The following is a 14,491-nucleotide window of genomic DNA, read 5'->3' as shown; positions in this document are numbered from 1 at the left end:
AAAACTTCTGTGGATGACAAAGCATCATGAAATATAAATACTACTTGTCTTCCTCTCTTCTGCGATTATCAGGACAAGTTTCACCCTTACATACACAATCTACTCTCTAATCTTCTGTACTGCTTACCCTCTGAAGTTCAGACAAGTTCTCTGAAATGGCTATAAGACAAAGCATATGAGAGGGAGAATCATAAGGTACATATCAACTCACCTTCTTGTTTTTCTAAGCTGTTTTTGCCTGCACAGCAGTCTAGATGTTCATCAGCCAGAGAAAATACTTCAGAAAAATTGAACTCGTCCTCGCCCGTCCACCAGCCTTGACTCTGAGCGTAATTCCTGAGTTCAGGATGCTCTGCATCAATCCTTGTGGTGAGTGAAAGCTGATTACAAATGCACTTCACTCCCTCTGGAAAGAGGGCAAAGCCTAGTTAGTGGATTTGAACCGCCAGCCTTCTGGTTAGCAGTCAAATGCCTTAGGCACTATGTCACCAGAGCTCCCAGTTGAAAATATACTGGTGAAGAATTAATCAAGAAATGGAAATTTACAGGGAGTTTTCCACTTCAACTCGGACTTTAATGACTGAGAGAAATCAATTCATTTTTGAAGAAAGAAATAGACAATCCTTGGTACTCCTTTTAAGAAAACTCCTAGAAGGTTTGAATAGTCCTGATCTGGCATTATCATGTTTAAATGAGCAACACTCATTTTACTGATCTTAAATTCACAATGAAATGGAAATATGTCAAGCTCTTTATTCTGGCTAAATAAATCCTAAGCATTTATTACTTATACCCAAAAGTGAATGGTTCTTTGAAGGAGATACTGTGTTCCTAATATTAAAAAAAAAAAAAAAAAACTCACTGCTATTGAGTCAATTCTGACTCATAGGAACCCTTGTTGGGTCTCCAAGGCTGTAAATCTTTACAGAAGCAGATTGCCCAGTCTTTCTTCTGCAGAGCAGCTGGTGGGTTCAAACCACCAAATGCCTTAACTACTGCACCAACATAGTGCCTATGAATGTCAAATCTGTAGAGCCCTCTTCCCCAATTTGCTTCTGTTTCATCTAGAGAAATTCTTTACACCATCACCTCTCATCTGCCTAAATAGATAGAGTTTTTTAAAAATACAAATACCACACCTTTTCATTCAACATTTTTTCTAGTCCCAAAATTTAGAAAAATATAGTGGCACTGACAAGCAATCATTTTAAAATAAAGGATGTACCCTTGAGTATGTGTGTGTGTGTGTGAGAGAGAGAGAGAGAGAGAAATTTATGTAGATCCATTTTTTCTCATAAAAAATGTAAGTGCAGCTAAATAATCTGAAGTAAAAATGCCTGCATCCTGAGTACATTATCATAATGAACCAAGTTTAAGCCATAAATTCTCCTTACAGTTGGCACACTTGCTATGTCTTCTCCAAACCCTGAGCTGAAAATACACAGAGGATAAATTGACCTTTCAGCTCGAAGACACTGCTTAGAATACAAAAACTAAAAAGTTATCAGTTATAGCTCAAAATGACCATTCATATTTGCTGCTTCCAGGGAGCATGTTGAGTTTCCAAATTCTTGAAGAATGAATTAGAATGAGAAATAGCACCAAAACTACAAACTGCAATGAAGCCATTATTGTAACCAGAGCCAGTGGTGCTGGACTGAACCCTTCTAGTGTATGTTTCTTCACTAATTTATGTTTCTAAAATCAGCCATTCATCTCTTCTGGGAGCGACATAAGAGTTATATTACCAATTTTTTTAAAGTATACTTTATCCTAAAGAAATTATTTTAACATTATTCATACCATGCTACTAAGGAAATCTTGTGAGCAACTCCATAAAGGTTATTTTTCCTAAAGGGCTGATTTATAATAGATGTTTGTTTTCAAGCATTTTAGCATTCAAGGGATAAGTTCATTAAATCCTATGGCAATTACAAAGCTATTGGGATTGGGAGAATCCAAATCAGTGAATCCGAGGAATAATTGTGTGGGTTTTTTTGTTTGTTTTAATCTAAATATTACAAGAAAGACAACATTGACTTTGAGGACATGGATTTTTTAAGCTATATTTTGAAGGAGAGCTCAGCTTTTGAAATGCAATCACAGATCAAAAAGTTCTACTTAAAAGAAATATGACTGTTTTAAGCATTGAAACAGTCTTCTTAATGGAAACATTCAATGACAAAACATCATCTTTGGAGGATTTTTTATAAATGAGTTTTAAGTTTTTGCATTTTGGAAGCTTGGAGACCTGATGGCCCACACTGGGGCATTAGTTTTATAAATATTGTAAGAGTTGGTCAAGCAGACACATGTTCTGGCAGGTATATACCAGGCATGCATGGGTTGCAGAAGCCCTCTAAGATTGCTGACTGGGCACCATTAGACATTCTGCATCCTTGTGGGGATTAAAAGAAGCTTCCCACTCCTTCGGGTAGACATAGCCTTTGCATGGCTTGGTCAGGAAACCACAGGCTGGATTTTGTGTACTGCCTTGTATTGGGTAGAACATGCTCATCATTCACAGTAGCCTGATCCCTAGACTGACTTTGGCCACAGAAAACAATGGATTTGCTTCACAACTACTGCAATTGATCTTCTGCTTCTAACTCAAGGTCAAATTTGGTTCCAGTCACATCAAAGGTAAGGTTTCAAACAACCCTTACAACATTTCTGATGATTTGGAGGAACTTCCTGGTGAATTCAGCTAAGAAAAATTCAGAGACCAATTATAAGCTCAATAAAAAGAGTGCTGTGATCTACTAGTGTTGTTTGCCAGAGCACAGGAGGGGAGAATGGCAGCACACATGCCAGTTCTCCCTTAGAACTTCCTCTTGGAAGACTTTAAACCCATTCTGGGATCCCATCCATCCATAATGAGGATGCTGAGGTGATGCTACAAGACCACTGCTCTCACTCTTAACATTTCCTTCCACAGAACCATCTTAGAAGCAAGGTACTGGAGAGTCCACAGAGCAGCAATTTTATCCTTCTGAGTGGACCACCTAGTCCTCTGCTCTTCCAGGAAAAAGGTCTCACAGAGAAATGGTCCTTTTGGCCCAGCATGACATTCAATGGTAGTAACATAGATCAAACTTCCTATTCTAGAGGAACATTCCAAGCACAAAGAGTTATAGGGTTGGATATAGCAAGTGGCAGCTCTGTGTTGAATTGATTCATTGACCTATTATGAATGGAGAAACATTGTTCCCTTAGACAATTAATAGAGTAATGATTTGGATCAAGGAACTGCTGAGAGTCAAAATTGAGTTTTGTCTAGAAAGCAAACAGAAAATATGCAATGTTAGGAATGCAATTCCCAAATGTCAGCATCTCCTGACTCCAGGTTCAAGAGATGCCGGGTTCTAATCTGGAAGCACAAGCTCAGGAATGAGAGGTATGTCTCAGCATGAAGACCCAGCACAGAGAGGGTCTGCAACAGCAGCAAGACTGCACTAGGTCTGAGCCTGCAAGTATAAGTGCCATCCACCCCAGCTTTTCTCCATCCTCCAAACCTTTCATCACCCATGTCCACTCACCTGTGATTTTCTCAGCTGCCCAGTACTTCCCTATCGTCTCAAGCACCCAGGCTTCTTCACGATCCACAAGCAGGTATGCACTTTGGAAACTATGGCAGGAGTTTGCATCTTCATAATAATTTCCACCTTGTCCATGTTCTTCCAACAAGGAGACAATAACATCTAAGGCTTCTTTAGCTGCTGCCCCTCTTTCTAAACCCAGCCTGAAGTAAGGAAATAAGAAATGCACCACAGTCAACTCAAAGTACGTGATTATTACCATAGTAATGAAAGACTCAGCACTCGTCTGCCAGTTTGTCATACTGTAGTGGCTTGCGTGTTGCTATAAGGCTGGACACTGTGCCACCGATATTTCAAACACTAGCAGGGTCATCCAGGGTGGACAGGTGTCAGTGGAGCTTCCAAACTAAGACAGACTCAGAAGAAGGAAGGGGCCATTTACTTCTCAAAGAATTGTCCAGTGAATACCTTGTGAATAGCAGCAAAGCACTGTCTGATATATTACTGGAAAATATTATGAATAGCTGTAAAACACTGTCCAATATAGTGCCAGAAGATGAGCCTCTCAGGTCAGAAGGCACTCAAAATACAACTAGGGAAGAGCTGCCTTCTCAAAGTAGAGCTGACCTCAGTGACATGGATGGAGTAAAGCTTTCAGGACCTCCATTTGCTGATGTGGCATGACTCAAAATGGGAAGAAACAGCTGCAAACATTCATTAATAACTGTAACATGGAATGTACAAAGTATGAATCTAAGAAAATTAGAAGCTGTAAAAATGAAATGGAACACATAAAGATCGATATCCTAGGCATTAGTGAACTGTAATGGGCTGATATGGGCCATTTTGAATCAGACAATCATATGATCTACTATGCTGGGAATGACAAATTGAAGTGGAATGGCGTGGCATTCATTGTCACAAAGAGTGTTTCATGATCTATCCTGAAGCACAATGCTGTCAGTTATGGGATAACATCCATATTCCTACAAGGAAAACCAGTTAATACTACTATTATTCAAATTTATGTACCAACCACCAAAGCCAAAGACAAGGAAATTGAAGATTTTTAGCAACTCCTGCAGTTGGAAATTGACTATAAATGCAAATCAAGATGTGTTGATTGTCACTGGCGACTGGAATGCAAAAGTTGGAAACAAAGAAGAATCACCAGTAGTTGGAAAATATGGCCTTGGTGTTAGAAATGATGCGAGAGATCACATGATAGAATTTTGCAAGACCAACAACTTATTCATTGTAAATACATTTTTTCAACAACATAAATGGCAACTATACACATGGACTTCACCAGATGGAATACACAGGAATCAGATCTACTACATCTGTGGAAAGAGGCAATGGAGACTCAGTATCTTCAGCTACAACAAGGCCAGGAGCTGACTGTGGAACAGACCATCAACTGCTCATATGCAAGTTCAAGTTGAAGCTAAAGATCATTAAAACAAGTCCACAAGAGACAAAATATGACTTGGTTATACCCCACCTGAATTGAGAGATGATCTAAAGAACAGATTTGACACATTGAACACCAGTGACAGAAAACCAGACAAATTGTGAGATGACATCAAGAACATCATCCATAAAGAAAAGCAAAAGGTCATTAAAAAGACAGGAAAGGAAGAAAATACCAAAATGGATGTCAGAAGAGACTCTCTCTAAAACTTGCTCCTGAAAAGAGAGTAATTAAAGTGAATGGACAAAGCAATGAAGTGAAACATCTGAACAGATTTCAAAGAACAACATAAGAAGACAAAGCCAATTATTATAACGAAATGTTCAAAGACCTGGAGTTAGAAAACCAAAAGGGAAGAACACACTCAGCATTTCTCAAGCTGAAAGAACTGAAGAAAAAATTGAAGCCTTGCGTTGCAATAGTGGAAGAATCTATGGGTAAAATATTGAATGAGCAGGAAACATCAAAAGAAGATGGAAGGAATGCACAGAGTCACCATACCAAAAAGACATGGTCAATGTTCATCCATTTTAGGGGGTGGCATATGATCAAGAGCTGATGGTACTGAAGGAAGAAGTCAAAGCACATTGAAGAAAGTGGCAAAAAAAAAAAAAACCCACAAGGCTCCAAGAATTGGCAGAATACCCACTGAGATGTTTCAACAAATGGATACCACACTGGAGGCACTTACTCATCTATGCCAAGAAACTGGAGGACAGCTACCTGGCCAGCTGACTGGAAGAGATCCATATTTGTACACATTCCAAAGAAAGGTGATCCCACAGAATGTGGAAATCATTGAACAATACCATTAATATCACACACAAGTAAAATCTTGCTGAAAATAATTCAAAAATTATTGCAGCAGTATATTGGCAGGGATTTACCAGAAATGTAGGTTGGATTCAGAAGAGGATGTAGAAGGAAGAAATATGATTGCTGATGTCAGATGGATCTTGGGGAAAAGCAGAGAATACCAGAAAGATGTTTATTTGTGTTTTATTGACTGCAAAAGTATTCAATGGTGTGAATCATAACAAATCATGTATAACATTGAGAAAAATGTGAAATTCAGAACTCTTAATTGTGCTCTTCAAGCACCTGTTCATAGACCGGGAGGCTTTCATTCAAACAGAGCAAAGGGATACTGCATGGTTTAAAACCAGGAAAGGAGTGCATCAGGGTTGTATCCTTTCACCACACTTAGTCAGTCTGTATGCTGAGAAAATAATCCAAGAAGCTGGACTATATGAACATGAATGCAGCATCAGGATTGGAGGAACAGTCATTAACAACCTGTGATATGCAGATGATGTAGCCTTGCTTGCTGAAAGTGAAGATTATTTGAAGATTAAAAACTTAGTCTGCAGGATGGATTACATCTCAACATAAAGAAAACAAAATCCTCACAACTGGACCAATAAACAGCATCATGATAAGTGGAGAAAAGACTGAAGTTGTCAATGATTTCATATTACTTAGTTCCACAATCAACAGCAATGGAAGCAGCAGTCAAGAAATCAGACAAAAGAAAGAAACCAGACTGGGCAAATCTGCTGCAAAAGACCTCTTTAAAGTGCTGAAGAGCAAAGAGGTCTCTTTAAAGAGTAAGGTGCGCCTAACCTAAGCCATGGTGTTTTTAATCGCCTCATATGCATGTGAAAGCTGGATAATAAGGAAGACCTAAGAAGAGTTGATACTTTTGAGTTGTGGTGTTGGCAAAGTGTACTGAAAGTACCATGGACTGCCAGAAGAACTAATAAATCTGTCCTGGAAGAAGTGCAGCCCGAGTGCTCTTTAGAAGTGAGAATGGCCAGACTTCATCTCACCTACTTTGGTCATGTTGTGAGAAGAGACCATTCCCTGGTGAAGGATATCATGCTTGGTAAAGTGGAGGGACAGCAAAAAAAGGAGAAGGCCCTCAACGAGATGGATTGACACAGTGGCTGCAACAATGGGCTCAGATACAGCAAGGATTGTGAGGCTCGTGCAGGACCAGGTAGTGTTCATTCTTTTATGCATATGGTCACTATGAGTCAGGGTCAACTTGACAGGACCTAACAACAACAGTGAAAGACTAGGACAAGGCTAAGTTATGAATCATGCCAACATGTATAAACATGTTAATACACAGACAAATATGCAAACAGATTACATCATGTGATGTTTTCTAGACAGCCACTATTCCTACAGACAGAAGGATCAGGAATCCAGTCATCAAAGAAATCTAGCCATCTCTCTTTCTCTCTTCTGACTCTGTCTCCCATGTAGCTCACCAGCTCAGCTCTAGCTCTTAGTAGACCCTCTTTTGTGGTTTTTTCCTCCTCCTGTCTCTTACCTAAGCAAAAGGTAGTATCAACCTAAACTAGCCTTGACCTCTATTGTCTGCACCCGGTATTTTTGTTAGTAGTACAAAGTGTTCAACTGTCAGCCATTGTCCTCTGGGAAGATAATTTGCTTAGAGATCACACTAAGGATGGATTGGGCTGGTTAGAACGTGATCAGTCCTTGTTCTACACATTTCTCTTCCTAACTATCAGCCTCTTTTGAATGACCTTGGGTAGGTTACAAAATATACTCTTTGTATAAACTTCAGCTTTATGTCACCTATAAAATGAGGACCTAGAGTATTGGATTTCCATAAAGATAGATCTTATGAATAATGAGCATGAATATACATAGCATTAGTACCCAGGGCCAAGTAAATGATTAACAATTTTCGGCAGGCAGCCTGCTGTGGCAGAGAAATGTATGTTTCAGAGATAAAGGAAACTAACTTCTAGTTCTGGTTGTTTATAACTGGCAGTATGATCAGTATGGCAGTGAAATATTAAGTAACGTAACCTTTCCAAATCTTGGTTCTCTCATCTGTAAAATGAAAACAATACTACCTCCCAATCAGGCTGATATGAAAGAGGCTGACACATAATATGTACTTAGTAAATGTCCATTTATTCATCTGTTCATTCAAATTGTAATTCTAGTGACAGGAACATAAGAGTCTTAGAACAGAGGCAATGAGCCTGCTAAGATGGAAGTATCGACTAGTTCTTGGCAAATTTTCCACTAGAGAAGAATAGCTATTAAAATTCAACCCATTTGATGCTTTCGAAGGATCATTTCAGTGTGCTGCCAGGGAGAAGAACAGATAATGCAACTAACATGCTACAGACTTACTCCTGTAGCAGGCTGATTTTCATAGTCAGATAATTATAAATCAATTCATTTTACATTTTTCCATTTAAGTTTATTTAGGAAGACTTGGTTATAAGGCAGTGATTTATGAAACTGAACATCAAAGACCTTAGGAGAGTGATAAAAGAAAAAGTCCATTAGAAGACTGAATTAAGTAGACATTTCTACTGGCCAATGTCATCTTCTCCAAAACTCACTAAAAAACCATAGCTATTGAGTCAATTCCAACTCACAGCAACCCTATAAGACAGAGTAGAACTGTTCCATAGGGTTTCCAAGGCTGTAAATCTACAGATGCAGACTGCCTCATCTTTCTTCCACAAAGCAGCTCATGGTTTCAAACCATCAACCTTTTTGGTTAGCAGCCAAATTCTTTCTTTAACCACTGAGTCAGGAGTAAAACCAGTTGCCATCAAGTCACCTCCAACTAATGGTGACTGAGTAGAACTGCTTCATAGCATTTTCAGTGCCTAATTTTTCAGAAGTAGGTTGCCAGGCCTTTCTTCCTAGATGCCTCTGGGTGGACTCAGACCTTCAACCTTTTGGTTAGCAGCCAAAATTAGCTGTTTGCATCACACAGAGCAGCTCTGATCTTACTCAGAGGAATCCAGAGCAAACAAGCTTGCCATGAGCACCTCACAACCAGAAGCTTTCCACACCAAAAGGGTCTCCCTTCCTCCCGGAAGCTTTCCACACCAAAAGGGTCTCCCTTCCTCCTTTCCACAGGCCCCCTGAGTGGGCCCATGGTCATACTGCTTCATCACACATTCCAGGCAGAACCCTGTTCCCAGGGCCTTTGCAGAGCCCAGCCTGTCCATGCAAACATGCACCAGGAGTATATAAATATCTATTGCTATTGTTAGTTAATTGCTCTTGAGTCAGTTCCAAGTCATGGAGACACCATGTGTGCAAAGTGGAACTGCTCCATAAGGTTTTCAAGGCTGTGACCTTTCTAAAGCAGATTGCCAGGCCTGTCTTCTGAGGTGCCTCTGGGTAGGTTTGAACAACTAACCTTTTGGCTAGTCACCTAATGTTTAACCACCAGGGGCTTCATCTATGCATACCTAGCCAGCGGCAACAGCCCTGTCTTTAGAAGCTGTCACTCCTCTTTTGCAGTTTCTAACTCACCTTTTTGCCTTTGCCTTCCCTGATGCTCTGCCTGTTCGAAGTCCACACTGCGACTCCCAGCACTTTCTCTGACCCTCACGCACTGCTCTGATGTCCCTATGCTCACAGCTTCTGCAGCAGGACTTCAGCATTCATCCACAGACAAAATTCAGACATCCCCTTCTGAGCCCTTACGCCAGGGTCATGGGTAAAAGATGCTCCCTTGTCCACCTGGTCAACCTGCCACCAGACACCTGCTCTCCAGTTCAAGGCCATGAGTGTGACACCAGTGTTGTACACTTTCCACCTGAGACTGACAGGAACAGGTAAGTCATACATCACTGGGTGCAGACAGGGCTTCAAACCAGTTCATTCCAGTTCAACCCTCTGTTAAGAATTTGCAAATTATTAGCAGATGATCAAACTAGTTCAAAGCCCAGAGTACAGAGGAGATGCCAGAGACCATAGCTGCAGTGATCTGGGTCCACAAGCCACACAACATTAAGTGGCCTATTTTAAAGCCTTTCACAACTGCCTAACTTCCTAGATGGGGAAGATTTACATGATTCAGAAAACAGCATTTGCTGGGGCCCCAACTCCAAATTTTGCTTTAGCTGCTACACCTCAGCATGGGCACGACCAGGGCAGAGGAAGGGATAAACTTAACTAGGTCAAGGTTAGAACCTTGCTCTGACATTTACCCTTACATATACAGGTTTATCCAAATCCTTCCAAGGTGTGGGCTTTGTTTAGGTTGCTCTGAATTTAAATCCTAGTTCTATGGGAAACCGTGGGAAAAAAAAGTCCTTATTTGGGGCCCAAGACCTTCTCACAGGTATGTCAGCTTCACTCTGCCTTCTTGGAGAGGCTAACACATTCCTAAGGAGGATGAGTAACATCTGCACTTCCTCAGTTTAAAGCCCCTTTGTTTAGGAACTCTGCTTGCTTATCTTTTTTATATCTATATCATTGATCAGGGAGGCAAATAAGGTGAAAGTTATAATTAGATTTACTATGAATATATCATTGCTGCTTTGGGCAAGTAATGAAAACAGTCGATTGCTGTTGTTAGCTGGTACTGAGTCAGCCACCAGCCCCTAGCTTATGGTGACGTCACAAACAATAGAAGGAAACACTGCCCTGTCCTGTGCCATCCCCATGACTGGCTAGGGACTGGGACACTGCAATCCATAGGGTTTTCATTGGCTAAATTGCAGAAATAGGTCACCAGGCTTTTCTTCCTACACTACCTTAGTCTGGAAGCTCAGTTGAACATGAGGAGTACTGGCCAGGAATCAAACCTAGATCTCCCTCATGGAAGGCAGGGATTCTACCAATGAACCACAATGGTCCCCATGAGAACAGTCAGTATTCCTTCCCCTACAGGACTGGGCCTGGTACTCCTGTAAGGAAGGGCTCATCTGCAAATAATCCACCATCTTCCCATATACAATAAGTCTGCAAGGTCCTCTGAGGCATCTGAAGATTCCCAATCTTCAGCCAGAAGGCTGGAAGCAGGAAAAGAATATGAGAATGTTAAAGGCTGCATTGATTTGAAGGACGAGTATGTGAAACTTTTTCACTAATCTCTATCTCTTGGTGTCCTGAGCTCTCTGCCTCATTAGAAGTAGAGGAGTATGATCTAGAACAGAGGGGAGTAGCCTCCCTGAAATAATCAGGTTAGTATACCTGGCTCTGCTACCTCCCAGCTCTGGGGCCTTGAGCAAGTTACTTAACCTCTCAAAGTCCCAGTTTCCTCATCCACTAAACAGGAAAAACATACCTACTTCATGAGCTTGTTGTGAGAGTTAAATAAAATGATACATACAAGCCCCATCTAATAGGGTTCAGGAAATAGCAATTCTAATTACAAAGGTTTTTCCATCCTGCAGATATTGACCAGGCCCCCATACAAGTCACCTGTGAGTCCAAGAGCCTAAAGTCAACTTTACACTTCCAAATCTTCAAGGACTTCTGTGTTTGTTTGTTTGTTAAACATGCCAGAGGTCTGATGGGATAGGCCCAGAAAGGTTCTGAATAGTGGGACTGACTAGGTTTTAGTGACAAAGTTAATTAAACACAAATAGGAGCAGCAGGAGTCAATCTTCAAAAAAAGAAAAGAATAAAGCAGCCATGCAAAAAGAAGAAGAGGCATAAAACACTAAAAAAAAAAATGTGATGTGCCATGGCCAGCTCAGAGAGAAGATTGTCAGAATTTCAGGAATTTTGAGCCAGTTGCTAGACCACAGGTAGCTTGGAATCTGTTGTGGTGGAACTATTTGCACCATGGAAATTAGAAAAGGCTACAAATCAGGGCTGTCCCACACCAAGCCAATTATGAAACATTGAGCAGCATACCAAGGCCCTGGGTGGTGCAAATGGTTACACACGTAGCTACTTACCTACAGCTTGTGGTTCAGACCCACCCAGAGGCACCATGGAAGAAAGAAAGGCCTAATGGACCGTAAAGAGTATAGCCAAGAAAGCCTTATGGGGCAGCTCTGCTCTGTAACATATGGGATCGCCATAAGTCAGAACTGACTCGATGGTAACTGGTTTGGTTTGGGGGCTTATCAGCATACACCGACTAATAGGTTCCAAAAGCTTTCTAGTTCTCATCCATTTAAAGACATCGATACATTATTATAAGAGCTATACCTTGGATTGTAATAGATACCTCTATATCCAGAAAATAAATTCCCATGTCTAATGACAATTCCAGCCAGCTACTTATTATTTGGAATCAATCTCATGAAACATGCAAACATGTATATATGCAGTCATGTGATTTGGAAGAAAGAAGTAGTTGTCAGATTTTCATGGAGATCAATGGATCAAAAAAGACTGACAAAGCTTGGCTTTTAGCATAAACATCACTGAAAATGAATTATGAAAATAGATTGAGATTGGGGAAAAACTTTGGAAAACCATATATCTTGATAAAGGTTAGCATCCAGAATATATAAAGAACTCCTACAACTTAACAACAAAAAGACAAACAACCCCAATCAAAAAATGGGCAACAGAATTGAATATGCTTTCAGCAAAAAGAATATACAAATGGCCAACAAACACATGAAAAGATGATTGACATTATTAGTGTTTAGTCAAGCAAATCAAAAACACAATGACATACCACTTCACTACCACTAGAACGAGAATAATCAAAGAACAGAAAATAACAGATGTTGATGAAGATGTGGATAAATTGAAACCCTCATCCATTGCTATTGAGAACACAAAATGGTACAGCCATTGGGGAAAACAGTTTGGCAGTTCCTCAAAAAGTTAAATATAGAATTACCATCTGACCCAGCAATCCCACTCTTAGGTATATGCCAAAAAAAAGGAGAGCAGGAACACAAATAGAAACTTGTACACCAATGTTCACTGCAACATTGTTCACAGTAGACAAAACATGGAAACAACCTACATGTCCATCAATAGATGAATGGGTAAACAAAATGTGATACATACATACCCTGCCATGAAGAGAAATGAAGTCCTGATACATACTACAACATGGATGAATCTTGAAAATAGTCTATCAAGTCTAATACATTAGTCACAAATGGCAAATACTGTACGATTCCACTTATATGAAATATCTGTTGTTGTTGGGTGCCATAGAGTCGATTTCGACTCATAGTGACCTCATGCAACAAAGCAGAACTGCCTCATAGGGGTTTCTAGGCTATAATCTTTACAGAAGCAGATTGCCAGGTCTTTCTCCTGTGAAGCTGCTGGATGGATTTGATCCACTAACCTTTCGTTTAATAGCCAAGTGCTTATCTGTTTGTGCCCCCAGGGTTCCTTATGAAATATCTAGAATAGACAAATATATAGAGACCAAAGTCTATTAGTAGTTACTAGAGGTGGAAGGCAGGGAGGAAAAGGGTAGTCTTAGCTTAGGGAGCACTGAGTTTCTGTTAATGATGGTGGAATAATTTGGAAACAGGTAGTGCTGATGGTTGCACAACATGATGAAAGGGTAAAGTGTAAATAGCCCACTCTCACAGGAGATGTCCAGGAGAGTACTGGCATCCAAGCAGAGTACAAGCAAGGACCAAGGAAATAAAGCTACTTTGTGTAGCCAGCAACCTAGGGAAATACTGAGCCCAAAATTGAGAGGACACAACAAACTAATAGAAAGTTTCCTCTGGAGTAGTAGTTCTCACCCTTTGTCATGTATCAGAATCATCTGCAGGGCTTGCTAAAGCACAGCAGGAGTGGGGGCTCCAGAACTCACATTTGTAACAAGTTCTGAGGTGATGCTGGTGCCACAGATCAACAAACCACACTGGGAGAACCACTACTCTATCACCTTGCCACTTGAACTGTGGTTTGTGGGTCCACCACATCAGCATCACCTGGGAGCATCAGAGAACTTTAATATACTCTCGTGGTGCTGTTGTTAAAGCATTAGGCTGCTAACCAAAGTGTTGGTGGTTCGAACCCACCAGCCACTCTGCAGGAGAAAAATGAGGCAGTCTGCTTCGATAAAGATTTACAGCCTTGGAAACCCTATGGGGCAGTTCTACTCTATCCTATTGGGTTACTCTGGGTCAGAAAGCACTTGACAGCAATGGGTTTTGGTTTCCTGGCTTCTCCGTCACTTTCAGGATTCCTTTGGAATGAAACAACCCTTCAGAATCTGCCCCTGCTTGGTCGAACAGATCAGTGACTGTTTAAGCTGAGACTAGACCTTGAACTCATGGAGACTTGAGGAACATATGAGGTCCAGGTCTTCTTCATGCCCCTTTATTGCAATAGCTGGACATGGTTAGCCAGGAAAGCAGTTAAAATTAAATGGCTAAGATTAAATCCTCACCACCATGTCATCTACTCCCGACATCTGTTATTGTCCCAGACCTTGCTAACTATCACAACACCAATTATGTTCCAAATATAACTTTCCTGTCTCTATCCCTCAGCCGTGTCGACTCATGTCTGATGCACCTCTGTCTCAAATGTGCCCATTCTGTGGAATCTTGAATAACCAGCAGTGTTTGCTGAGGGCCATACCTGGAAATCTGTTGTTTGTGTGGCTACCAATCTCAGCCTGCTTTGAGACACCTCTCTCCTACCGTTATCTTGAATGTTGTCTCAAAGATTACATCAAAGGCACACATCATCACTGATGTGTCACAGTGATGTGTGACTATGTTACAAAATA

At 40.7% G+C, this 14,491-nt stretch overlaps 1 protein-coding gene across 1 annotated transcript in view; it reads right to left on the bottom strand.

Annotated features, from left to right (window-relative positions):
* Positions 1-14,491, bottom strand: part of SCRN1 (secernin 1) — a 56,395-nt gene that overhangs the window by 14,899 nt on the left and 27,005 nt on the right. Inside the window, exons 4-7 of the mRNA XM_007946436.2 lie at positions 13,082-13,140; positions 3,540-3,742; positions 212-406; positions 128-159 (exon numbers count right to left, since the gene is read on the bottom strand). Of these exons, the coding sequence (XP_007944627.1) occupies positions 128-159; positions 212-406; positions 3,540-3,742; positions 13,082-13,140 (489 nt within the window). The remainder of the gene's footprint in view (positions 1-127; positions 160-211; positions 407-3,539; positions 3,743-13,081; positions 13,141-14,491) is intronic.

Source organism: Orycteropus afer, unplaced genomic scaffold (assembly GCF_000298275.1).
Source record: "Orycteropus afer afer isolate SDZICR_OR568_19922 unplaced genomic scaffold, OryAfe1.0 scaffold00008, whole genome shotgun sequence".
NCBI lineage: Eukaryota > Metazoa > Chordata > Mammalia > Tubulidentata > Orycteropodidae > Orycteropus > Orycteropus afer.
Note: the sequence above shows the minus strand (reverse complement) of the source record. Positions and strands in the feature narration are given on the sequence as shown.